Source organism: Ictidomys tridecemlineatus, chromosome 13 (assembly GCF_052094955.1).
Source record: "Ictidomys tridecemlineatus isolate mIctTri1 chromosome 13, mIctTri1.hap1, whole genome shotgun sequence".
Lineage (NCBI taxonomy): Eukaryota > Metazoa > Chordata > Mammalia > Rodentia > Sciuridae > Ictidomys > Ictidomys tridecemlineatus.
In genome coordinates, this window is record NC_135489.1 from 37,511,713 (window position 1) to 37,538,739 (window position 27,027).

General features: G+C 33.2%; 1 protein-coding gene across 1 annotated transcript in view; it reads left to right on the forward strand.

Annotated features, from left to right (window-relative positions):
- The window catches only part of Ccdc178 (coiled-coil domain containing 178), a 395,200-nt gene that overhangs the window by 89,308 nt on the left and 278,865 nt on the right, over nt 1-27,027 (forward strand). The window contains exon 11 of the mRNA XM_078030207.1: nt 11,071-11,224. Within this exon, the coding sequence (XP_077886333.1) occupies nt 11,071-11,224 (154 nt within the window). The remainder of the gene's footprint in view (nt 1-11,070; nt 11,225-27,027) is intronic.

The following is a 27,027-nucleotide window of genomic DNA, read 5'->3' on the forward strand; positions in this document are numbered from 1 at the left end:
AAAATTATAAGTCTTAACAGATGGTTCAGTGACATGGCATATACACACGCACACAGGTATACATGTGATAGAAACATATACACATGTATGTGTGTACATATGCTGTATACATATAAATATATTTTATTAATATTCCTTGTGTAATTGAATACAGAATTTATCCTTTACTTGTTGAGTGTATTGTTTTCAGTTATTTCTGGGGTCAAATTTTCTATTATAGACATTAATTTTTGTACAACCACATTAGCATAATCTGGTCCTTTTCCAAATATAGGATCTCAGTCTCAAGCCAGGCCTACTGACTAAGGATCTGTACTTTTAAAAGACCCCAAGGTGATTTTGGAGAAGTACCATTTTGTATTGTTACTGATTTGTTTTACTACTTTTCCCTCAAGTGTTGAGAAAGGACTACAAAATCGCCCACTATGGTGGTATATCTGTCCATCTAATGTTTGGTGATTCCATCATTTTTTGCTTCATGTATTTTGAAGGTATATTCTCAGATGCCTACAAGTGTAAGTTGTTATGTCTTCCTGGAATACTGACTGACACCTTCTTTGACTCTTGGAATTCTGTCTGTTCCCGATTGTCTTTATTTCCATTTTTTCTTGGGATATGTATTGTGCACAAGATTAGTAGTCAGAGGCTGCCGTGCTTCTTTTTTTGGAGCTGGTCAAGTTGCCTTTTCTCAGCTTCCCTTCTTGGAGTACGAGGTGGGGCGGGTTGGAGAGTGTGGTCTGCTCCACTCACAGTCAGGGGGTCACTCCAGAGTTCTATGAGAGAAGTTCCCAGAGGCGGAGCTCCTGGAGCCTGAGTTTGGGTGTAGCCAGACCCAGGTGCCTTTTGATCTGAATCTTTTCCCTCAGCACACCACTGGAGCACAGATGCTTCTGATCCTTGCTGGGAGTCTGTACCCCTGGAGTCTTCCCTGAGTTTACTTGTGCAGTGGAGAAGCCAGTCCTTTACCCCCTCTGCCACCTGTATCCTGGCCTCTTGGACTCAGTTCCAAGTGCACTTTCACGGCCCCATCCCCATGAGGTTCCCAGTGCTCCCTAGCTGATCCTGCAAACCAGGGTGAGAGGCACCCGGGATCTCTTGGATCTGAGTGTCCTGAATTCCCCTGGTTACAACACTCTTCATGTCTGAAATTCACCTGTTTTCTAGTCACACTCTGGGTTGTGTGGTGAGCCTCTGCCAGGTCAGGATTTTAGACCTACCTGGAATCTCACAAGTCTGGGCGTCTGGGTTTGGACCCACACCCACCGGCCTCCGTAGTACAGTGGGAAAAGATGGTGACTCTTTAACTCTCCATGGGCTACTGGGAGCCCTGCAACATATTTCCCACATGAGAATATATTGTAGTTCACCCACTGGAGCAGTTTGACCATGTCCTTGATCACTAATTTCTCCATTTCAGGACACACCACTGTGCAACCTGAAATGCAGGTTTTCTTAGTCTCCCTCTTGGATTTGCCTGTGGTGAATCTGTTCTGGTGGTCACCTGTGCCAGCAGTGGTCACAGTTAAAGAAATTTTAACTTTTTAAAAATTTTGTGATTACAAATGCAACATTCTTCATATTATAAGTTTCTAGTTTTTCCTTCTCAACATTAAATATAAAAACTATTAATTTCTTTGATATTTAATTAAACATTAAGGCATATTTTTATTAATTCCTATACTCCTATTATTTATCATACTTCTTTCTGTGTTGATTTTCTTCTCACCTAAAACATATATTCCCACACTTCTATCAGAAGTATTAGTTACAAATTTATTTATTAAATACAATTCTAAAAACAATTCTAATTCACTTATTGATTTTAATTATTTAAGAGTATACACACATATAGAAAGGTGATTATGAGCATTAATATCAAGTGCACAGAATAAGGAATTTTTAAGTATGTGTGTACTAATATAAACATTAACCAGATTAAGATATAAACAAAACTTTCCTTCTCTATGCTTGGAAGTTTTTCTTACTTTTCCTTCCTTCTCTATACTATCTTCTACCCCACCCAAAAAGATATATGATAATTCTGATTTCTATTGCCTTGAGTTAATTTTGCTTGTTCTTAGATTCCATTTGAACATGCAGCATGTATACTTTGGTGTCTATCCTCTTTCCACTCAATATACTATTATATTTATTCATGTCCTTGTGGGTCAACAAATTGTTTTTTTGTTATTATAGTGAGATAGTCTAAAAGTGTAAAAATAATGTAATTTTTAATTCATTTTCCTATTTGTGGACTTTTGGATTATTTCCTCTTTCAGAATTTCATGGATAAAAATGCCATGAATATTCTTGAACCTTTGTTCCCTTGGATACAAGTGCTGATTTCTCCTGGGTGTTTACCAGACACTGGGTTATGTTATATTCTTACTATAAGCGTATGTTCCAACTTAGGAGGTAACTGCTAAATTGCTTTCCAAAGTAGTTGTACCCCATTACAGTTCTACCAGCATCATACAACATTTCTGCCTCCTCCATAACCTCATCAGCACTTTATATTGTTAGTCTCCTACGCAGTGGTTTCTTCTTACTATTTTAATTTGAATTTACCAGAAAGATAATGATACCAAACTCCTTTATATTATTTATTGGCTATTTTGATGTCCTCTTGCATGACAGATCATAAAAACTTATGTCACATTTTTCCCTATATATTTTTCTTATGGATTGGGAGGAAATCTTCATGTATTTTCATGTACTCCCTTAGATATATGTGTTATAAATATCTTCTCCAAGTCTGTGGCATGACTTTACATTTTTGCCATCATTTTTTGTTATGAAATTTATTAATTTTAGTGATATTCCATTTGTCAATTTTTTGATAACGATTTTTCTAGAATAATTTTAAATAAAACTTGGTGTCAGGCTATAAAATATTCTGTTTTCTATGTACTTATCATCTATCTTTAATTACTTATTTTTGGATCAATGTCTGTACTAATAACAAACTTTTCTAGTTCATGTAGTTCTAAACTAAGTATTATAACCTAGTGGTTTAAACGAGGGAATTTTATTATTGTTCTTTAAGATTATCTTGGCTCTTCTGGATTTTTTTCTTCATGACACAGAATCTAGTTTATCAATTAAAAACAAGTAAACCAAAAGAACAAAAAACAACTGTCTGTTGAGGTTTAATTGACCTTGCATTATTATTTCATTTTTTTTTTTTATTGTTGGTCGTTCAAAACCTTACACAGTTCTTAATACATCATATTTCACAGTTTGATTCAAGCGGGTTATGAACTCCCAACTTTACCCCGTATACAGATTGCTGTATCACATCAGTTACCCTTCCATTGATTCACATATTGCCTTTCTAGTGTCTGATGTATTCTGCTGTCAGTCCTATTTTCTACTATCCCCCCTCCCCTCCCCTCCCCTCCCCTTTTCTCTCTACCCCTTCTACTGTAAATCATTTCTTCCATTTGTATTATCTTGTCTTACCCCTCCATTACATATTTCTTGATATATCATATTTCACATTTTGATTCAAGTGGGTTATGCACTCCCATATTGCCCCTTATACAGATTGCAGATTCACATCAGTTTCACTTCCATTGCTTTACAAATTGCCATCCTAGTGTCTGTTGTATTCTGCTGCCTTTCCTATCCTCTACTATGTTAGTTGTTTCAGCTTCTTGTACCTGCCCAAACAAATAAACACCAATTTTATGGCCTAAACAAATAGAAATTTTGTTTTCTTACAGTTCTAAAGCCAGATGTCTAAAATTAGCTGAAATAAACATGTCAACTCAGTGCACTACCCTTGGAAGTAGTAGGGGAAAATGTGTTCCTTGTTTCTTTCATCTCCAAACTTTAAGGCTAATATCTTCAAACCTCTCTCTGCTATATAAACCTTCATATCACCTCGTGTGTGTGTGTGTGTGTGTGTGTGTGTGTGTGTGTGTGTGTACAGGAACATGCAGGTGTGGTAAAATCTCCCGCTGTTCTTCATTTGTTGCTCACCTAGGAAATCCAGGATAACCTCTTCATCTCAAGCTCCTTAACACCTGCAAAGACACCCGTCCTCTTTGTGCCATCTGTTATGGTTTAGATATGAGGTGTCACCCAAAAGCACATGTGTAAGGTAATGCAAGAAAGTTTAGAGGTGAAATCATTGGGTTATGAGAACCTTTTATGTATTAACTATACTAATCCCCTGATATGTATTAACTGGGAGGTTAATCCTCTGCCATGTTATTCTGGCCCAAAGCAATGGAGTTAGCCGTTTGTGGACTAAGATCACTGAAACTGTGAGTACCAAATAAACTTTTCCTCACAATGGGGAAAAGGCTGGCTAAAACAGAAATTGTTACTATGAAATGGGTTTGTTGCTGTGATTTAACTTAATGCCTTTCAAAAGCCTTTGGAACTTGTTTATAGGGAAAAAGACTTCTTAAAAGGTTAGAGATGCCATCTGGAAAAGCTTTGAAATGTTGTAAGTGGAGCTTAATGAGAAATTCTGGTGGGAGCTCAGAAGACGGGAATGCCAATAGACTGTAGACAGTGAAGACTGGGCCCATGCGGTTTCAGAGGATGAAGAGGACTCCATTGGAAATTTGACTAGATGTCATTCATATTACATTCTGGCAAATGAGTTGTCTACATTTTTCTCTTGTCCTGAGACTTTCAGTGGAGCTCAATTTAAAGGTGATAGACTAATTAATCCAGCAGAAGAAATGTCAAAACAACACAGCATTCAGGTGGTGACATGAATATCAATGGCAACTTTCAGACAAGTTTATTAGGATAATCAGGAGCAGAAAGCAGGGCGGAAAGATTTGAGAATGTTGCAATTTGACCAGAAAAATGGGAGTAAAACTGGGACAAAGCAAGGTGTGGTTGCTAAAGACATTAACGCCACTAAAAAGATGCTGAATACTTTACCAGAGAAGACAACAAGAAAGATGGCTTGAGAGAAGCATCTCGGTCTCAAGGATATAAAAGTAAAACTTCCTTTGAGAACAAACTATTGGGGCACACTTCTTGAACAGCGGGGCCTAGGAAATTGTCTCACTATATTCAACTGCCCAGGTACTCAGAGGTAACTGTAACCTTGGTCTCAGGAGTCTTGGCTACTGCTCTAGATAGCAGCAGATCTTGGTATCAACCATGTGGTTCTGATTCTGCAGGGACACAGAAGGCTGGAGTTAAGAGTCATGGAGGTTTCCACCAAGATTTCAAAGGAAGGTCTGGGAGGTCAGGAAAAATGTTCAGAGTGCTTGCACGTTGCCCCTGCAAAGGTGACAAATGAAGAAGTAAGGAGGAAATCAAAGCTTAGAGGAAACCTCATGGTTAAGAGATGGTAGTAACAGAGGATATTTGCTGAGGAAAGCATGTAGGAACAGAGCAGAAACAAGCCAAGAGAGAAGTCATGTGGGCTGCCACCAGCAAGGGCATAGGGGCAGAGCTGGAGCCCTTTGGAGAGAACAGTGCAGTGGCACATCACAGTGCCATGTGCCCCAGATTCTAGACATTGAACTACAGGACTTTTTTACCCAGTTGAATTTTGTCCTTTCCTTGATACCATCCCTCTTTCTATGCCCCTTTTTGTCCAATTTGTAATAGAAATGTTTATATCTTTATACATTTGACATATGTAACTTGCTTTTGATCTTTAAAGGGTAAAATAACTAAGAGTTTGCCTTTAATCTCAGAGACTTTGGACTTGGACTTTTGAAAATAGACTAAATGTATTTTGCATTGTGAGATGGGCATGAGCTTTTGGGGGTCAAGGGTGGGATATTATGGTTTAGATATGAGATGTCCCCCAAAAGCTCATGTGTAAGACAATGCAAGACATTTCATAGTGGGTTATGAAAGCTTTAACATAATCAGTGCATTAATCTACTGATATGAAATAACTGAGGGGTAGCTGTAGTCAGATGAGGAGTGACTAAAAGAGGTGAGTCATTGAGAGGCATGACATTGGGGTTTATAGTTTGTATCTAGTAAGGAGAACTTTTTCTGCTTCCTGATTGCTCTGTCCTGAGCTGGTTTCTTTCCTCTGCCATGATGTTCTGCCTTATCTCAGGCCCAGAGCAATGAAGTTGGCCATCAGTGAACTGCGAGCACTGAAATTGTGAATGGCAAATAAACTTTTCCTCCTTGAAAATTGTTCTTGGGTCTTTTTTATCACAGCAGCAAAAAAAAGTTGACCGAAACACCATCTTACCTAATGCCCACTAGTTTCAAGGATTAGTATATGGATATTTCTGGGAGGATTTTTCAGTTTATTACATACACTACTACATAGAAACTCAGATTTTAATGTATATTAAATTCAGTGGCCCTACTTATTCATGTATCCAAACTGCTTATAAATCTTTAAATATTTTTACATTTAAATTTTTAAAAATTTGCTAATTTTTAATATGGATTTTTCTACCTATGATCATGAAACTAATATCATGTAATTGTTTTTTCTTGTCACATTTTGTTATCATGGTTTTGTTTGCATCCATTAATATTTTTATATTTGCTCAGATTTTACGTATTGACAATAACAATATTTTCCTTTTTGATATTAATCTTTTATTCCCTTTTATTCCCTTATATCAGTGGCTAAATATTTCATGAAATATTAAATAAAAGTGCTAATGACAAAAAAGTTAAGATGTCTGTGTCTTTTTTCTCAATCTCTGTGAGAAGCGGATCAGTATTTCAGTATCAATTATGATGATTGATGATGTTATGGTCTGGATCTGAAATATTCCTCAAAGGCTTACATGTTAAAGATTTGATCCCCAATGTAGCAGTGTTCAGAAATGGGCTTTTCAGAAGTAATTGAATCATGCATTCTCTACAGCTCATCAATATCTTGATTAATCCCTTGATGGAGTCATAGCAGAATGGACCATTGGAAGGTAGTTGAAACTGTAGGAGGTGGGATTTAGTTGAAGGTAATGGATCTTTGGGGTCATGACCCTCCATCATAATATTGTGCCTCACCACAGGTTTAAAGCAATGGAGCTATTTGATTATGGACTGAAACCCTCTGAAACGATGAGCCAAAGTAATATTTCCTTCTTTGATTTGCTCAGGTATTTTGCCACAGCAATACAAAGCTGACTAACAAGGAGATGATAGATGTGTATATGCCATTTCCAGTATTAACTAAATTTTCTTTATTCTAGTTGGCCTAAGGTGTAAATAATTTCTTGGTACATTTATTTAGTACTTTTTCACTTTTATTCTGTGAATATAATAAATTAGATTAATTTTCAAATGTTAGAGAAATACAACATTCATGAAATAGATCCACTTAGCCAAAATGTAGTGAATTTTGGATATATCTCCGGTTGAATTTGCTTTTTTAAAATATGGCTTTTTCTATTTATGATTATGAAACTAATGTCATGTAATTTTTTTGGTGTCACATTTTGTTATCATGATTTTATTTGCTTCTTGCTTTATCAAGTGTTGGTCTTTATATGTTTTCTCATGTAATTTATATAAAATCAGTATTATTTCTTCCAGTGTTTTGATTATTTCACTAGAAAAGCCTCCTCTGTGTGTGCGTGGCGGGGTGGGCAGGGGAGAGGGAGGGCGGGAGAAGTTAGGATGATTCCTTTAAGAGATAGGTATATTCATATTTTCTGTGTTTTATGTCAGTCTTGGTGAGTCAGTCATGCAGGTCCATTTTATCCAAGCTTTGCTTTTTATTTGTAAATAATTACAGACTCATAGAAACCTTAGAGTCCTGTACACCCTTTTCCTACCTTCTCCCATGGGAAGATCATATAGATTAAAATTATTGTATTATATCAAAACCAGGACTAGGTCTTGTTGGCCTAGGTCCTATTGTGTTTTCTTCTTAATCCATATGCAACAAAATGAAATTAAACCCCTGTATCTCACCATGCACAAAACTCAACTCAGAATGGATCCAGGACTTAGGCATACAATCAGAGACCTTGAATTTAATAGAAGAAAAAAATAGGCCCTAATCTCCATCATGTGGGATTAGGCCCCAACTTCCTTCATAAGTCTCCTGTGGCACAAGAATTAAAACCAAGAATCAATAAATGGAATGGACTCAAACTAAAAAGTTTCTTCTCAGCAAAAGAAACAATCTGTGAGGTAAATAGAGAGCCTACATCTTTGGAGCAAATTTTTACCCCACACACATCAGATAGAGCACTAATCTCTAGGGTATATAAAGAACTCAAAAAGGTAGACACCAAAAAATACCAAATAACCCAATCAATAAATGGGCCAAGGACCTGAAGAGACACTTCTCAAAAGATGATGTACAATCAATCAACAAATATATGAAAAAATGTTCATTAGCAATTAGAAAAATACAAATCAAAACCACTCTAAGATTTCATCTCACTCCAGTCCAAATGGCAGCTATTAAGCATATAAACAACCATAAGTGTTGGTGAGGATGTGGGGAAAAAGGCACACTCATATACTGCTGATGGGACTGCAAATTACTGCAGCCCATATGGAAAGCAATATGGAGATTTCTTGGAAAATTGGGAATGGAACCACCATTTGACCCAGCTATCCCTCTCCTTAGTCTATACCCAGAGGCCATAAAAAGAGCATACTACAGGGACACAGCCACATCAATGTTTATAGCAGCACAATTCACAATAGCTAAACTGTGGAGCCAACCAAGGTGCCCTTCAATAGATGAATGGATAAAAAACTGTGACATATATACATAATGGAATATTACTCAGCAATAAAAGAGAATAGAATCATGGCATTTGCTGGTAAATGGATGGAGTTAGAGAAGATAATGCTAAGTGAAGTTAGCCAATCCCCAAAAAACAAATATTGAATGTTTTCTTTGCTATAAGGAGGCTGATTCATAGTGGGATAGGGAGCAGGAACATGGGTTGAATAGATGAACTCTAGATTGGGCAGAGGGGAGGGAGAGCGAGGGAGGGGTCATGGCGTTATTAATGATAGTGGAATATGATGATCATTATTATTCAAAGTACAGGTATGAAGACACGAATTGGTGTGAATATACTGTGTATACAACCAGAGATATGAAAAATTGTGCTCTATATCTGTAATAAGAATTGTAATGCATTCTGCTGTCATATATAAATAAAAAATAAACAAAAAATTAAAAAAACATGCACTTGTGTTTATAAATAGTTTTATAAATTATAAATAGTTTTAACTATTTTATAGATTTGGTAACCACTAGCACAATCCAGACACAAAACATCTGCCCTGCTGTCCTTTACATTTATACCCCATGCCCTTTTCTGTCTTCATAGTTTTTATTTTTTTCATTTTGACAGTGCCATATAAATGAAATCATACAGATGTAACCTTTTGATTTTTGCCTTTTTTCAATAAGTGTAATGCCATTGAGATCAATTTGGGTTGTTGGATGTATCAAGAATTTATTCCTTTTTATTACTGAGTGGGATTTCATTGTACAGGTGTATTGGAGTTCGTTTATCCAGTCAACCTTTGAGAGACATTTAGTTTGTTTACAATTCTATGCTATTATGAGTAAAATCTATAGGGATATTTACGTACAAGTATGTGAACATAAGTTTTCATTTCTCTGGGATAAATATCTAAGAGGGTGATTCTTTGGATGTGTGTTAAGTATGAATTTAGTTTTATAAGACATTGCCAAACTTTTTTCCAGAATCACTTTACCATTTTATCTTTACATTAACAATGTATGAGACAGTTTTTTTCACAATAGAACACTTCTTACATTCTTTTAGCCATACTAGTAGATATGTAGTGATAACTCATTATAGTTTTAATTTGCATTGAACTTGAAAATCTATTCATGATTTCATTTATTTTTGTATTCTCTCTTTTGTGAAGCATCTCTCCAAGGGTTTTACCTATTTTCTAATTGCACTGTTAGTTTTCATATGGTTGAGTATAAAGGATCCTTTCTATATTGAGGATGAAAATGTTTTTATCAGATATGTGATTTGGAAATATGTTTATGTTTTATAAAATGTTTGTCCTTTCATCACTTTATGAAGGCATTTTACAGTACAAAAGTTTTTAATTTTGATGAAATTCAGTTTACCAATTCTTCCTTTTATGGTTCATGTCTTTGGTGTCCTAACTATAAAATCACAAATATTTTTCTCCTAAGTTTTTTTCTAAAAATACTATGTTTATATTTTATATTTAGATGCATGAACATTTTTTAGTTCAATTGTGTAGACAGTGTGAGTTTTAGTCACAGGTTCACTTTTTTTTCCTTTTTGCCTGTGATTATCCAATTGTTCTAAAACCAAATGTTAAATTGTTTACAATTAATTGTGTTTATAATTTTATCACATTAGTCGATATATTTGTGTAGATGTATTTCTGGGTCTTTTATTTCATTTTATTGATATGTATGTCTACTATTCTTCAATATAACACTTTCTTACTGTGCTATATAATAGTTCTTAACAATAGAGTATTTTTTCTCATTTTATTCTTTTATCTTTATTCTGATTGAGCAGATATGAGAATGATGAAATTTAAACTACTAGTGGAGACAAGCATAATAGCAAATTTTTACTCCAAAAAAAAAAAATCCTCAAAAGGCTTAGGGATTGGTGGCATCAACTTCAACAGGGAATGGGTATGGAGGAACAACTACAGTACACCTCCATTGCATGACACTAGGCAATTGTCTACTAGAAAAAATCTGTCGTTAATTCTCAGGACTAGGAGTAATAGAGGTCATTGAAGGAAGAAAAATTAATTTCAAAAGAAGGAAACTTAGCCAAACCTACCTATAAATTTTGAACGTTGAGTCTCTCCACCTCTCATTGCCTATGTGGCTTCTAGAATTCTGATAGGTAAGCCTGTATTATCCAGACATGCAAAGGTAAAGAAGAATCTTTTTCTTGTCTAATTGCTGCTTTAGGTTTTGTTTTTGTGCCAAAATTCTGTCTTTCAGTTTAAGTTGACTCAACCCATGTAATCAGAGTTGATGCATAAGAAATTGGGCCTGGGTAATTTTCAAAATAAATTCCATTGATTCATAGTAAGTCAGAAGATAAATATCATTTTTTCTTTTCAATGTGGATAAAATTAACTGTTTTCTCTTAGGAAAGACCTGGTTAAACTTAACAACTTATTTATTCGCTACTCTACATCAATAAAAAACACCAATATTCATATAGAAGAAAAACAAGAGATAATGAATGAGACATTGAAAGAAACAAAGTCATCAAAAGAAGAAATGGCTTCTTTGTCAAAAACCGTGAGTTTTTCATATTTAAAAATAAAAATAGTGATTTGGTTTTGAGTGATGAGTAGTAAATTTTCTCTGTCAATAACTCAATATAGCATGTAGCCAGTTTTCTGCTCATGTTAATTTTCTATTGTTGCATAAAAAAATTACCCCAACTCTAGTAGCTTAAAATCATCACTGTTTATTCTCTTGATGTTTCTCTGTCTGAAGTCTGGGCATAGTATGGCTCAACAGATTCCTCTGCTCCAGGTCTGGCAAGACTGAAATCAAGGTGCCAGCACCCCTTCATTTTTTCTGGAGATTCTGGAATGAATCTGCTTTGGGGCTGAGGTTCTTGTTTTCTTTGTGGCTGGCTGAGATCTTCTCTAAAGCCAGCAATGGTGTGTTGAGTCCTTCTGCTTGGAACCACATTGAACTCCCAGTATGATGGCATCTGTCCTGAAGACGAGACTTTCTTCTGTCATATCTCATTCACTGTAGTAAAAGTAAATAGTAAAATAATTAAAGGAAATAATAGTATAGTAAAAGGAAATAATATACAATTCCTGTCTATGTGCATTCCTACCTAGAAATAAAAGACCCCTTGACACTTTGGATTATAATACAAGATTCCTTACTTGCATCTTATTATGATTTACTAACTCAAAGTTATCAGTGGAGTTGGGCATATTTTAATAGTTTTTGATGATTATTTGCATTCCTTTTCCATAAAAAACTTGCTCATGGTTTTCCTCCATAGATGGAGTGACTTTTTATATTTTTTCTGAATTTTAAGAATTTGTTGAATACGATGGATACTAGACATTTTAAATGACATATGTTAAAAATTTCTTTATGATAAATTCTGATAAAGGGCAGTTTAATTTTAATGTGTTATAAGTTGTAAATGCCTTACTTTTGAACTTTGTACTGTCATAAAACTTTTAAAGAAATTTTCCCCACTCCAAGTTTATAAAAATATCTTCTAGTATTTTATTATGAATGCATTTGAATGGTACTTTTTATTCTGCTTTTTGGTGAAGCTGTAGATGAGCGGTCAAAACTAAGTGATTTACCCTCTTACTCTATCTTTTGTTGACAAGTAAAGAAGTGATAAACTATTTCTAGAATTTTTGAAATGCATATTTCACTTGCCAGATGTGAAACATAAAATTAATATGTGGATATAATTATGATGTGAAGTGAAGTTTCAATTAATTTTTTTCTAATGTAGAAAACTAATTTTAATAATCTATGGTGTGTTTTTCTTCACATTTTAATGCTCAGATGTCTCTCTCATAGACATCAGGCTTCCATATTTGTGTGGATCTTTTTTTTTTTTTACTTTTTACATTATTCATTCTATTTGATCATCTTTGCCTCAACAGTCTATGTCTACATCACTAAACTTATGTAATGAATTTTATCATAATGAATTATCCAATCTTGTATTTCTTATTGAGTTCTATGACATTCTTGACTCTTGTTCTTCCATTTAAATTTCAGCATTACCTTGTTTATTTCCTTAAGAAAATTTGTTGGAATTTTAATTTAACTGCATTCATTTATGGATTATTTGGTGGGCGGGGGAGATGAAATCATTATGTTAAGGATTCCTAAACGCACCCATAATCTATCTCTTAATTTATTTATGTAGTTTTTCTAAGTTGCACCTTAACCAATTTTCTTATAACTTATGAGCATGCAAACTCTTTGCAAAATCAGCCTGTGATTAGTCTTAGATAAATTAAATCTTCCGTCAAATTTTAGCTATTTTAAAATTAATTTTAATATAATTATGGCATGTTCACAAATGTGGTTTATATAACCCAAGTTCTTTAAATTTATTAATAAAGGTTTACTTTGTATACTCATATATGGAATATATATATATAAATATTTCATTAGGAGAAAACATTTTTTACTAATTTGGGGACATTCTTCTATGTGGGCTCATTTTGCCAGCTATACTAATCGTGCTATTTAAATCTTATGTTTCCAATTTATTTTCTTATTGATGTATCAGTTACTCTGAGAGCTATTTAGAATATTTTAGTAAGACACTGGATTTCTCTATAAATGTTTTCAGTTCATTTTTTTCATGTAATTTGAATACATGGTTTTTGATAAAATTAAGTTAAGGATGTTTGGAATTGAGCCTTTTCTCCCCCATTTGTGTATCTGTGTATGTGTATGATGCTAAGGATCTAACCTAGGTGTTGCATAATTTAGGCAAACACTCTACCACTAAGTTGAATTCTCATCCCCCTGAGCTTATTTTTTAAATGCTTACATTTATAAAATTTAAAGTTATAAATTACTAGAATATTTGGAATACATATTTCACTTACCAGATATGAATCATAATCAGCACCTTTAACTCCTTCCTGAACAGTTTCAAGGATTGTATGATCCTTTCTGACATATATTTCATTTTCTACCATTTCATGTGTATTTGATTTGTTAATTAATTTATTAATATAGCTTATTTACACAATAAATTTACACAATAAATCCTTTTTCATATTTTTTTCCCAGATGAACATGTTTTTTACTCTTTTCTAACTCCTTATTCTTATTAGACCTTTCTAGTTGGCCTTATTTTTTCCTACTTAAAACTTTTATTAACTTTTTGTAAGAGAAAGTCTAGATTTGAGATTCTCAAAATTTTTTATCATTCATTTTTGTTTAAAAAAGGTCTTTTCTTTGTTCTCATTCATGCAATGTAGGGAATATACACGAGTAATATGAGAATAGCTGGTACCTCTGGATAGGTAATGGAAGAGAACCTAGTAATAGACAAGACTGAAAACAGAAAACTTAAAAAGAAAAAAATACTAAAGTAAAAAACACTGAACTGAAGTACTACAGGAGATGAGATGGGATCAGAGTTGCAAGAAACTGATTTTGGAACAGATACTATTACGAATCTTTCTGCAATTTGCCCTACCTTTCTCTCCAGCCTCTCTCTTGCTATTCCTTTCCCTCTAACTCTATATTCTCACCATCTGGGACAACTTGAAGACCCCAGAATGCACCACATGCTTTTTTTTTTTTTCCTTCCAGTTTTTCACGAACACTCTTCCCTCTGAATGTAACATTTTTCTTTGTTATCCTCTCAGTCCGGCCACTGTCTGGCTGAGGCCTCTTAGTTTAACTTAGAAAGCAGAAAATCCTTGTAGCACCCCTGTCTTCACTTTCTTTTGTCTGCTTTGAACTCTAATTGCACTCTGTTTACCCCAATATTCACACTTACAGCATCCTATTGAAAACAATGATTTGCTTGGTTAAGGACAAGAGATACATTGTAATTTTTGTTTAATTTCTGGGTAATTTGCATTGTGCCTATAAACAATAAATGCTGGTTAAGGAAGAGAGTATTTAATAAATGGAAGAAAAGGAAGAAAGAAGGAAGGGAGAAAAGAAGGATAAACTTGGGTCAGGTAAAGGAGGACCTGGTCCTGGAAATGTCTTCGTGAGGGTGAATGAAGAACAGGGACGTTCACGTAAATTTTGATGAATTCTGCATGTAGCTTTCCAAAATTCTTTCTGAGGCATTACTGTAAGCACCAGGGAAGTATAATACAATGAATACAAGTTTTAAAAATATTATATAATGTTATTAAGTATTTATAAACTCAGTTTTATAACCATGCTTAAATTTGTCATCTATGCAAATATCCCCATCAGCAAAATATTTTCAAAAGGGAAAAATTTATTTATTTACTAAACCTACAGTCACCCCCTTTTTTAAAATTTCATTGATCATCTCTAAAATGGCAAGTCTAGTCCTTCTTAATTTGGTGTCAGAACAGTGTTATTTCTGATGAGAGACTGTGAGTGTATTCATAAAGTTACTAATATTTTTCAATTATAGAAATCATTTGGGAGCTATCATACCTTCTAGGGAAGATGAAAACATGATGAAATTTAGATATATTAATTTTTTCTGCACTTTGCTCATTATAAAAGCCTTTAAGCTACATTGTCAAAGAGCACATGTTAAACACTCAATTAAAAGCAATGATGTGCATTATTGCCATGCATTATTTTTTGGTATGCAATTGAAACTTCTGGTTCAAGAGAAAAATAAGATTTGTGCTGCCTAATTGCACATATAATTCAACTGATTTTTTAAATTTTCAAGGCATATTTTGCTTCCAATTTAGAGTCTTAACCTCATGAATATAGAGTTTTTCCTAATTTGTGTTATGCTTAGATCTATGAAAACATATTTTCTCCTTTCCATGTCTACAAACAGTAGCTTTGGTAACTCATAAACACCTTAAAATTGGTTAAGTATTTTAAAGTAATGTCAAAATTAAATTCAATTTTAAATGTAAAAGTATAGGCTTTTCTGAATATATCTTTGTTTCTTTCTAGTAATTTTCCCCATAGTTCAGAAATTTTTCAGAAAATAATTGTTACCTGAAACTCTTAGCTTTTTGTGGTACAAAAAATATCCATCTACAATTTATTCTCTCATTTAATAAAATAACAAAAATGTCTTTAAAGATTTAAAAATACCTATGATTTTCATGTCATTGAACAAAATGACATAGACATACAAATTTATTTTTTATAATTTAATTTGCAGATAAAGGTAATAATTTATCTACAAAGCAGATAAGTAGATAAGTAGACTCCTTTTGTATAGAAACTTGCAATTTTCATAATTTTTGGATAATGTTTTTGTTACTAGAAAGCTGTTTTTTACAACTAGTCTACCTGCCTATATCTGTACAGTAGGAATCCTAACACTGCAAATCGTCCACCCTAAGGTGCCTTTTATTTCATTTTTTCCTCAATATCTTTCAAATTAAACAATTTTCTTCTCAAAATATAGATGAAACATAATTATTATTAACAATTTACTAAATAGGAAACCTGCTTAGTTAGGCTGTGTGATTTTCTCACAAACACAAAGCTAGTAAGTGGTAGAGCCAAATGCTAAGTTAGTATTTTGGACTACAAAAATATTATTTTTATACAGTATTCATATGTAATGTATGGATAAATGTGATGACATATGTAAAAGTACATATGACTAATTTTTATAATGGGATTTTGATTCCATTTTATGTTTATTTTATTATGTAGCATATGTGTAGATGGTATTAAATGAGATCTATGAAATTTTATTTAATATTCTTTCTTTTTTCAAAATTTTATTTTTTCTTTTTAGTTATACATGACAGCAGAATCTATTCTGATTTATTTACACAAACATGGAATATATCTTATTCTAATTAGGATCCCACTGTAGTGGATGTATATGGCATATTCTCTTAAGGAAAGGCTTGGTGTTTTCTAAATGCTGATTTCATATATGTGCTCTGTACCATATTAAAGATTATTAATATACCAAGTTTTAAAAAGCTGTTTATTAGGAATTAATGTTGACTTATAGAAAAGACTTTATGGGCATCTGTGAAGATGATTTTGTGAGGTTTTCATTTGACCTATTGCAATGATGTATTATGTTAATATTAAAACATTTTTAAATTCACTGGATGAACTCTGCTTGGTTATGGTTTATTGTTCTTTTAATTTACTGCTGAGTTTGATTTGGAAGTATTTTAAGATTTTGCATCCATATTCATAAGTGAGTCTGTATTTCAGCGTTCTTAATTTGTGCTGTATTTGATAGATTTTCTTATAAGGATTATGTTAGCTTTATAAAATGAACTTTGAATCTATCTTCATTTCCTAATACCCAAAGAATTAATACATATTTAGTAACTTTCTCCTTGAAAATCGAATAGAACATTTTGGTGAAAATATAGCTCTGGTGCATTTTTTTGTTGTTGTTTGAATTATTATTTTCTTTTACATGTTTCATTTCATCACACAGTTGTGTGTTTTGGGGCTGTATATTTCTTCTTGAAGATATCTTGTAATATTTTAATAACACAGGAAATAAGCTATGGGGTTAAAATTTTTAAAAATATATTATCATAGTATGATATAGAAGCTCTTATACTTTTGCTGTACTGACTTCCTATTTGTCCAATTATATTTATTTTTACTTTTTACATTAGATTTTCAAGTTTTTAAATTGAATTTTTTTAAAAGAGCTGGCTTTTAGATTTACTAGTTCTGTAGTTTTCTGAACTATGTTAGTGTGTGCTTTTATGGTTATAATTTTCTTCTCTTTTTTTACGCTTATTATGTTTCTTTTTACAGTACAATTTTTGGGTTGAAGTCTTAATGTATATGTGTGCATATATGCACGTGGGAGTATGTGTTCTCTAAGAGCTATCATTGTAACTGTTGACATACTCAGTGTCTCTTTGAAAGAAATTTTTTTGTTCACAACCTCCAAAGTCTCTATAGTCTCACTTAAGATCATTCCAGTCAGGCCTCCCCACCATACTCTACCGCAATTGTGGTTAGGAGAGTGTGTTTTCTTCCTTACAGCACTCATGAAAGCTTATGGATTCATTACACAAACTGTGATCTAAAATTATTTTAAAGCATGTTTTGAATGGCAAAAATAATATTCATTACTTGAAGTTGAGTCTATACTTAAAGAGAGGAAAGTATTGGTCCATTATCTCACTATTTAGATATAATTGCTGTTAATATTTTGTTGTATATAACTAAAGGCCTCATAGTATATTTTTAAAAATTATACATTATCAGAGGTTTACAAAAATTGATTTCATGTTTCTCATTATACTATGTAAAAATTTATTTCAATGTCATCTTACATTTTTAAATGTAATTTTAATGGTTAGAGAGTTTCTTAGATTCTTGTTATTCGATGTTTATGTTTTCAGTTTCAATTATTACTCACTTTCAAAACATAATATTGTGATGAAAAAATACTGAAGGTTGAATTATGATATAGTGCCAGAAACAGGTAATCCTACGCCTTATCCTTCTCCAAAGACTTAAATGATTTACTAGCATTTTCACATTTTTCAAAATTCTTAAAACTTTAACTGTGCCTTTTCTCAATTTCTGAGGTGACAGTTTGACTCATGGAATGTATTGCCCTTCATAGTTTTCATCCCGTACAGTTATAAGAAACTTGTACTGGGACCGAGGTTGTAGTTCAGTGGTAGAGCACCTGCCTCGCATGCGGTTCGATTCTCAGCACCACATAAAAGTGAAATAAATAAAATAAAGGTGTTGTGTCCATTTACAACTAAAAAATATAAATAAAAATATTTTTTTTAAATAGGGAACTTGTACTATTATCTGTGGAATGTATGGAAATTGGTTTAAAATACAAGAGCAGAGTTTGTATTGTGTCTACTCTTTACTCCTAATTCTATAAATTTAGATGTCATTGGTACTAGCATTGTTTCTTTGAATCTAAATGACATTGTTGAATCAAAAATTTTTGAACTAAAAATTCAACATTAAACATAACCAAAACCATATAATGACTTTTGATAATAATATCGTTTAAATTTCAAGGATATAATTTGATTTTATTTACTTAGGATTTCATCTCATTTACATAGGATTTCATTTCATTTGTTCCTTTCAAACAAGTTTGTCTTAAGCAAACATGATCCGTATTATAAAAGAGATAGATTTTGGAAATTTTATAATTATTTGAGTGAAATAGCTTATTTCTATGAATAGTAATAAATAGCACACATTTAAAATCACAATTATTTTCTGTGCATTTGGTGCCATATTATTAACTCTTAGATAATTCTATCCATTATGATCTTGAAAATGTTATGTTTCTATGTTGTTCAGTAGATATCGTGTATTCTGCTTTTAGAGGTGATTCTTATTTATTCATTTATTATATACTATAAATTGGTAATTTTCTTTAAAGGATAAATATGTTACAAGATTGTAAATTTGATCATTTTCTAGTTGATGTGTTTGTTTTGTATATTACAGGAAAGAGCCTATATTCTGCCCATCAATTCTAAAATTTTAGTTATTATAATTTATAAATATTATTCAATTAATTTTAATTGAAGTTCTTTTTAGAGGGGTGAAAGTCACAATTACCTTCGACTAGAAGGCCTCAGGAAATCCAAGGGTGTTGCATTAAAGCACCTTGCTGTAGCTGAAAACAGGGGAGAGATTTTCTACAGAGATTAGTGGATCTGGCTTCAGACTAGAAGTGATCACATATTTATGTTTCAGTCCTTGAGAGTGCATTTCTTATTTGTTTATTTAATTTTAAAAGATCTACATAAAAAGATGTTGTGTCCCAATAGAGATTATATCCAGAGCTTCATCTACGCCTGACTCAGATGAAGAGATTTGAGACATTAGCCACAAGAATGTTTGAATGAAAGTTTGGTTTTGGGGTTGAGATTTGTGCTCCCTCTCAGTGGACATGAATGTATTTTTGTGTGTGAGAGCAAAGTGGATCATGGGGTCCACGGGCAAACAGTAGTAGGCAGAATTTGGGCTCCCATGATATTTGCCATTGGTGTCATGCTTCTAAACATACTAGGTTACATGGCCATAGGGATTTTGCACACTTAAGTGAGTTTAATACTCAGTGTTATTATATTGGGAAATTGTAATGGTAATTGTATGAGCCATCTAAAAGCAGAATTTTCTTTTGGTTGAGAACAGAAGTCAGAAATGTGGCAGAGGGCAGGGTCATAGAGTTCCAAAGCATGAAAATCATTCAGCCAGCCATTGTCGACTTGAATGTAGGGAAATCAACACAGAAACTTAAAAGAAAATGAAAATTAGGAATATTTAAAAAATTTTTTCTTATATAGCTTGGCATATTTTTGAGAAGTTTATTTCTAAATAATTATTTTGTGGAACTGCAATTGTGAATATCTCTTTCATTATTTCTTTTAAATGGCTATGTTTGTGTAAATGAAATCAGTAATAGTAATTACTATTATATGAGTATACTGATTCTTAAAATTATTTATGTTCATTTTATCTTTTTTTTCCTTAGATTTTCTAGGGATGCTGCCATAGAGACATTATTAGTCTTTCATTAATTTTTATGCCTTTAATTGTTATCTATTATCTAATTACTTTGGTTAATACTTCCAGTACAATATTAAATAGCAGTAGAAATAATTGGTATCCTTGCAAATGCCCTGCTCTTCATGGAATTGCTGCTGTTTTGTTTGATTTTGTTTTTCCCCTTAACAAGAAAGCTGGCTTTAAAATTCAATATTTATTTTTATTATACTTGTCGGCTTAATTTATTGAGTGGTTTTCAACATTGGGAGTAGATTGAGTATTGTGAAGAGTCTTTTCTACATCAAGGGAGATACCCTTGTCATATTTTCTCTGAGTATCTATACAAGCAATGAAATGTTTTAATGGATTTCTTAATTTGGATCTTGAATTGCTGGAATAAATGTCATCTGGCCATGTAGTCCCCCATCCTCTCTTAAACACATTCCAAATTACTTTTTTGCCTCATCATTCAATCAAAATGTCTCTGATTTAGGTCAACAATAATTTCCATGTTGCTAAGTCTAATCACTCTTCCTTTGGTCTTAATTAACTTGCACATAGCACCTAACCAAGTTTATTATATCCTTATTTGGGAAGCTTTTCTTTTTTAATTTTCAGAACACACACTCTTCTTGCTTCTTCCTACATTTGTGGAAGCTTGTTCTCAGTTTCCTCCACTGGTTTCTCTATCTCCACAATCTCCAAACATCTGAGAATTCCAGTGCTGTCTTTTATAATAAGCTTTATACATCTAACTGCCAATTTTTTTTATTAGGCTTTCTAGTTATACATAGTAGTTGGGTTCATCCTGACAAGCTCATAAAGGCATAGAAATAAATTTCAGTTCGAAATTCCCCCTTTTGCTTTCCTCTTTTCCCTCCTCTTTTCCCTCCCCTCTCCCCTTCTCTTTCCTTTACTAGACTTCCTTTTCCTAGCTTATTAATTGGTATTTGATTGGTTCTTTATGTTATCTTCCTTTCTCCTTTTCTTTTACTCATCGCTTCTGCATATGAGAGAAGACATATATGACCTTTGAGTTTCTGAGTGTTGCTAATTTTACTTAGCATGGTATCCTCCATTCCCATCAATTTAGCAGCAAATGCCATAATTTCATTCTTTTTAATGGCTGAGTAGAACTTCATTGTGAGTGTGTGTGTGTGTGTGTTTTACCATTTTTTAATCCATTCATCTATTGACTGGCATCTGAGTTGATGCCATAATTTAGCTATTGTGAATTATGCTGCTATAAATATTGATGTGGCAGTGTTGCTGTAGTATGCCTATTTTAGATCTTATGAAAATACCAAGGAGTGGGTCATATGGTGGTTCCATCCCTAGTGTTTTTGAGGAATCTCCATTCTGCTTTCCAGAGTGATTATATTAACCTGCAGTCCCACCAACAATTAACAAGTGTGCATTTTTCACCACAACCTTGCCAGCATTTATTGTTGTTCTTATTCTCAACTCTTACTTTCTACTTAGATATCTAGTGGTTATCTCCAGCTTGAAATTGAACTTCAGATATCTCACCTTTCCATAAGCTGCAGTTGTTTCCTATTTCAGTTTATGACAATTCAGTCCTTTCAGCTTTTCAGACCAAGACATTTGAAATATGTGTTGAAATCATGTATTCATTTATTTTGCAAATTGCTGGGCAAAAAAAATGCATATGTTCAAGTTTGATAGATAATGACAAAAAGCTTTCTTTACACCCTTTTCTACTCCCACCATCCTGTATTGGAGTTCAGTTTCAGATTAATACCATTATCTAAGATTATCTTTTATTTATTTGTAAACCTTTAAAAAAGTTCTTACCACTGTGGCTTTAAATTGCATTTTCAGGTGACTAATGGGCTTGAACATTCTTAAAGCAGTTATTTAAAATGTTATATAAAAACCTCTCATGGAGAGGTTGGACTTCAATCCCTCCTTCATTTCTAGGTGGGACCTGCATGTCACATCTTTTTGGCATCCTCTTGATTGATCTGAAAATAAATAGATAGGGGTTAACTTGAAGTGTTAATAATTCAATGGAGAGATTTAGAGGTTAAAGTGTTGAAAATATAAAGGGCTTCAAATTCATTTAGAAATGCAGTATCATAATTTTAATAATTTGAAGTATTTATGATACTTCTGTGTTCACATTATATTCCAATTAACATGCAAATATTAAGAATAAACTACTATGCAAGCACTGCTCTGGAAATTCCTTAATTTACTAAATAATTTATAAATGTGTGTGTGTGTGTATGTGTGTGTATTCTTTCCCAGTGATAGAGTTGTGCCTAACACTATTTTTCTGACACAGATGTTTTCATTCACAACTATTAGTAGGAATTTCCATTCTGTGACTGATTCACCTGATTGATAACAATGAGATTGTGAGGACTAAGTGTTGCCTTTCTGAATTTAAAATAATTTCCTCTTAAGTGTTAAATAACACATTTGCTAAGGCCAAAGATGTAAAACAAAAAAATATTTAGCTATAAATTTTATCTCCCTCTCTTTCTCTCCATTTTGGATCCCCCATGAAGTACCAGTGTTACCAAAATAGTATATCATCTTACACCCATTTTTCTATGCTTCTATAAATATATGTATTCTGGATGTGTGTTTGTGTGTGAGTGTGTGTATGTGTGTACACACACACACAAAATAAATCACATATGAGGTTTTCTTCTATTTGGCTTCCACAAAAACAAAAATTTTGACCTATATATACATCTAGTAAACTTGCTCTTCTATTTAAAAATACATTGTAGGTCTGCATCAAGAGTTAGATATTAAACCTAACACATTTTTTAAATAGCAAACACATGCTACACACAAGGTATGTGCCATAATATCAGTCAAGGTGTAGTGCAGAAAAGAGAAATCCCTTTGTTTTAGGCTGAAGGGGATTTAGAGATTTCAACAAGTTTGCAAAGCTGCAAGAGAGCTCTCATCTAGACTTCCAGGAATGTTTCTCAAATTGGCAAACATGTAAGCAATGGCTTCTGAGGTGGTCTTTTGAGCTAAGAGCTCAAGACTGCCTGTGTTAAGTCCTTCTCTGCTCCAAACATCAGGAAGCTGGGTTGTGAAGACTTGCCCATTACCCCTGTTGCCACATTGCGTCAACACTCAACAGCTGGTAGATGGACACCAAAACTCAGTTGCAAAATATTCAGGTTCCATGACCTTACCTTCCAATAGGAAGAAAGCAAACTAAATACACGAAAACAAAAGCAATGCCAAGTCAGGAAGATGCCCTGTACCTCAGTCCTACTTTCCATAATGCAGACGAGTATGCCTGTTATTGGTTAAAAACAGTTTGTATCCTAAACCCTTTCATCAAATTGGACTGGAAACTGCACCTCCTTTCTTTCTTCCTGAATTCCTACCTTTTTCCCATTCTTTTTCTCAGGTTTCAATGAAAAGGAATGCACATTAGAAGGAAGATGAATGTTGTCATGTTCTGATTTTTTTCTTTCTATGGGATAGATTCTTAAAAGTTGGACTGATAGGTTAGAACTTTCTATAGTTTTCAAAATAGAGAAGACTGAAATATTTTTAAAAATATTTGTGTTATATGTGTGTGTGTATTAGAAATAATACTGATTTCTTCATTTTTTTTCTCAGTGCTGGTAGTATTTGGGTTAACAAATACTATATTAATTTTCATTTTTCTGACTCAGAGTGAATATTTTTCCTTTTTAGTAGCCATTCAGATTTCTTCAATTTTTTTAATTGCAAAGATTACTATATTCATAACTTACCATATAATGTTACCTATTCCAATGATTAATGTTTTCAAAGTTGTGTGTGTGTGTGTTATTATTTATATTAGGAAAGGAATTAGCACATAGTATCAGTGATTCTGTGGATTTTATGGCTGAGGGAAGGGCTAAACTAATAGCACTTTTCCCAAAGTTGCAGATTGCGAGAATTACACATGCAGTGGTTAAGGTGTGCTCATACCTTCATTTAGTGAGCCTTCCACAAACATTTATCAGAGGCGTGGTGGTACATATCATTACTTTTGACCCTCAGGCACTGGAGTTTTCATGGTTAATTTTTTATTCTTTCCATTGGAAAACACATTCGAAACCCTCTTCTAGAGATTGACAGTTGTTTGATACCTGAAACGTATAATTGTATGCGTCATAGCTGCCACCTCTGAAGCTAGAAAGCACATTAGAAATGGGTATTGGGTCTATTCCTAATTTTCACCCTTCTATAGACCCAACCATGCACAAAGGATAAAAGAGGATTTTAAGTGTAAAGATACTAGTGAAAAACATGATTGAATCAGTCACATGTCTTTATATAGATATAAACGTTACTGGAGATAATATCTTCTGTGTGAAATGAAAGAAATGAGATGGAGTCAAGTTTTGGGAGCTTACATAGGCAATAAAGGAGAGTTTTCGGTCCAGGGAGACACATTGAGCCAGAGCAGGACCACTCTGCTCCTGAACAGAGGAAGGGACCAGCTTTTTCTCAAGTTGCTGGAATAGGCTAAGATCTGATGTTTCCCTTCTGTCATAAGTGTGGTGTTTTTCAAGGTACTTTTTGTTTGTGAAAGATACAAAGAAGTAGTTATTTAGTTTATTCTTGGAAATATCATGCCGCCAATATTCTGGCTTTTCGGGTGCACCTGCCTTGTGATAAGATTGTCAAAATGTGGGAGAGAAGAAGGAAGAAAATGGAAAAAAATGCACCCCAATTGTTTTCCCACCCTTTCTACATGTCATTCTTTCCTTTATCTTTCTTCTCTCAACTGAGATAATCTTACTTGACTCATCTTCAAGTTTTGTTCATTGTTTCTTCTGCCTGCTCACACATGCTGTTAAGCTCTACAGAAATTTTACTCTCGTTACTGTAGTTGTTCCATTATAGAAATTCTATTTGACTCTTTTTATAATTTCAACTTATTTTCTATTTGTTGAAACACCATTTTAATGCTTTCCTTTAGTTCTTAAAGCATTTTCCTTTAGCTCTAAAGATATTTAAAATAGCAATGTCTAAGATTCATCTGGGACAGCTTCTACTAAATGCTTTTTTCTTCTCTATGGTCCCTACTTTCTTATTTGCATGTCTCATATATTTTTTGTTGTTGGAAACTGGACACTTTAAATAACATAATGTGGTGACACTAGGCATCTGATTCTCATTCTTTCTCAGAGTTTGCTCCTGTTGGTGTTTACCAACGTTGCCATTTGTTTGTTTAGAGACCTTTCTAGGAGAATTCTGTAAATTGTTTGTTTAGAGACCTTTCTAGGAGAATTCTGTAAAGTCTGTTTTCTGTAACCACCAAAGTCTCTTTGTGGATTAGTGATTGGTTAATGATTGACAATGATTCTCAAAATTCTGGAGACAAGAAGTCTCCCTGTCTTTGCTAGGAGGCTCTGTGTGTTTTAGACAGCTTCAATACTCAACCAGGCAGCTGTCAACTTAGTTTTCACATCCTACTTTTGAGGGATCTAATCCACTCAGTTTTCACAGGTGTATGAATGGTTCTGGTTTTGACACATCCTAGGTTCTGCAGCCTTCTAGATTCTCAAGAATGTGTTGGAGCTTTACAAAGCTACTATGGACAGAATCCCCCAGCTTTTATTTGAACTTCCGAGATGACTCTATTGTTCGACTGTTTTCCATTGTCTCAAGTGGCCACAGAGTCAATTAATTGTCTTAAATATTTTGACAATTCTGCCCTGGGAAAACATTTTCTTGGAAAAGACATTTTTGCATAGGGTGAGCTCTGCAAATGGAGTCCTACAAAACATAAATAAAAGCAAAAATAAACACAACAGACAGGTCACCTAAGGAGAGTTCTTTGAGAACAGTGCTTTGAAAGCGCTCTGACTGTTTTTACTCCTCTAGTGACTTCCAAGTTCTAGTTTTCACCATAAATGTGGCTGTTAATTTTTCAAGGCTTCTCTAGAGATGAGAAAAGGATGAGAAGAAATTAAAACACCACAAGACTCACTCTTCTTGCTAAGATTGGGTCATTTTTGTTGAATAAGAGCCTTTGGCTAATGTCCAAAATTCTGAGAGGGCTAATTTTGACTTTTTTTTTTTTTTGCCAGTTGTCTTATTACATTTATGAATGAGCGAGAAGAGTGAGTTTCCTATTTTTCACTCTACTGTTTTCACTGATGTCCTTTAAAAGGACTAATTCTAAGGATGTCGGCCTTATATTTCACATTTATCATGGTCTTATTTTTCCTTCACATGTTGTTTATGGTGTCTTTTACGACACAACTTTTATAAAATATGTCATCAAATATATCAACAGATCTCTTATTTTATTGGCAAGGTGACTCTCTGTTAGCCAAAGATTACACAAGAAAACTCAGATTTATTCCTCTAATAATTTGTATTGTTTTGTGTTTGCCTTATTTACCCATTTGAAATTTGTTTTTGTTATCATGTGAAGTAGATGTGAGGCAGAGAGCATTCTGTATTTTTTTAAAACAGATTCCATGTTATTATAGCCACATTAATTAAATAAATTCTCTCCCACTGAACTCAGACACTACCTTTAAAAATGTTAATTCAGATATTCTGTCCCCTAGTGTTTCATAGGATCCTTATTTATTAAAAAGACAAAAATAAAAACTATTGCAATATAGTGGTATTATAGGACATGTTAATATCTGGTAGCAAGTTTCCAAGTTTAATTTCATCTTCAGATACCTCATAACTAGTCATTCGTATCCCTTTTTCTTCCATAAAAACTTCATTTTATGCAATTGATAAGAGAATACTTTATCTATTATATTTTTATATTAATTTTGAGAGAATTGACATTATATTCTATTAAAATATTCCACTACACACCATTCTTTTCTTTGGATCTTGATGAAGTCTTTTTATAAGAGGTTTTATTGTCTTTATATGGGCGATTTCTTTTGTTTTAAAAATTATTCCCAAAT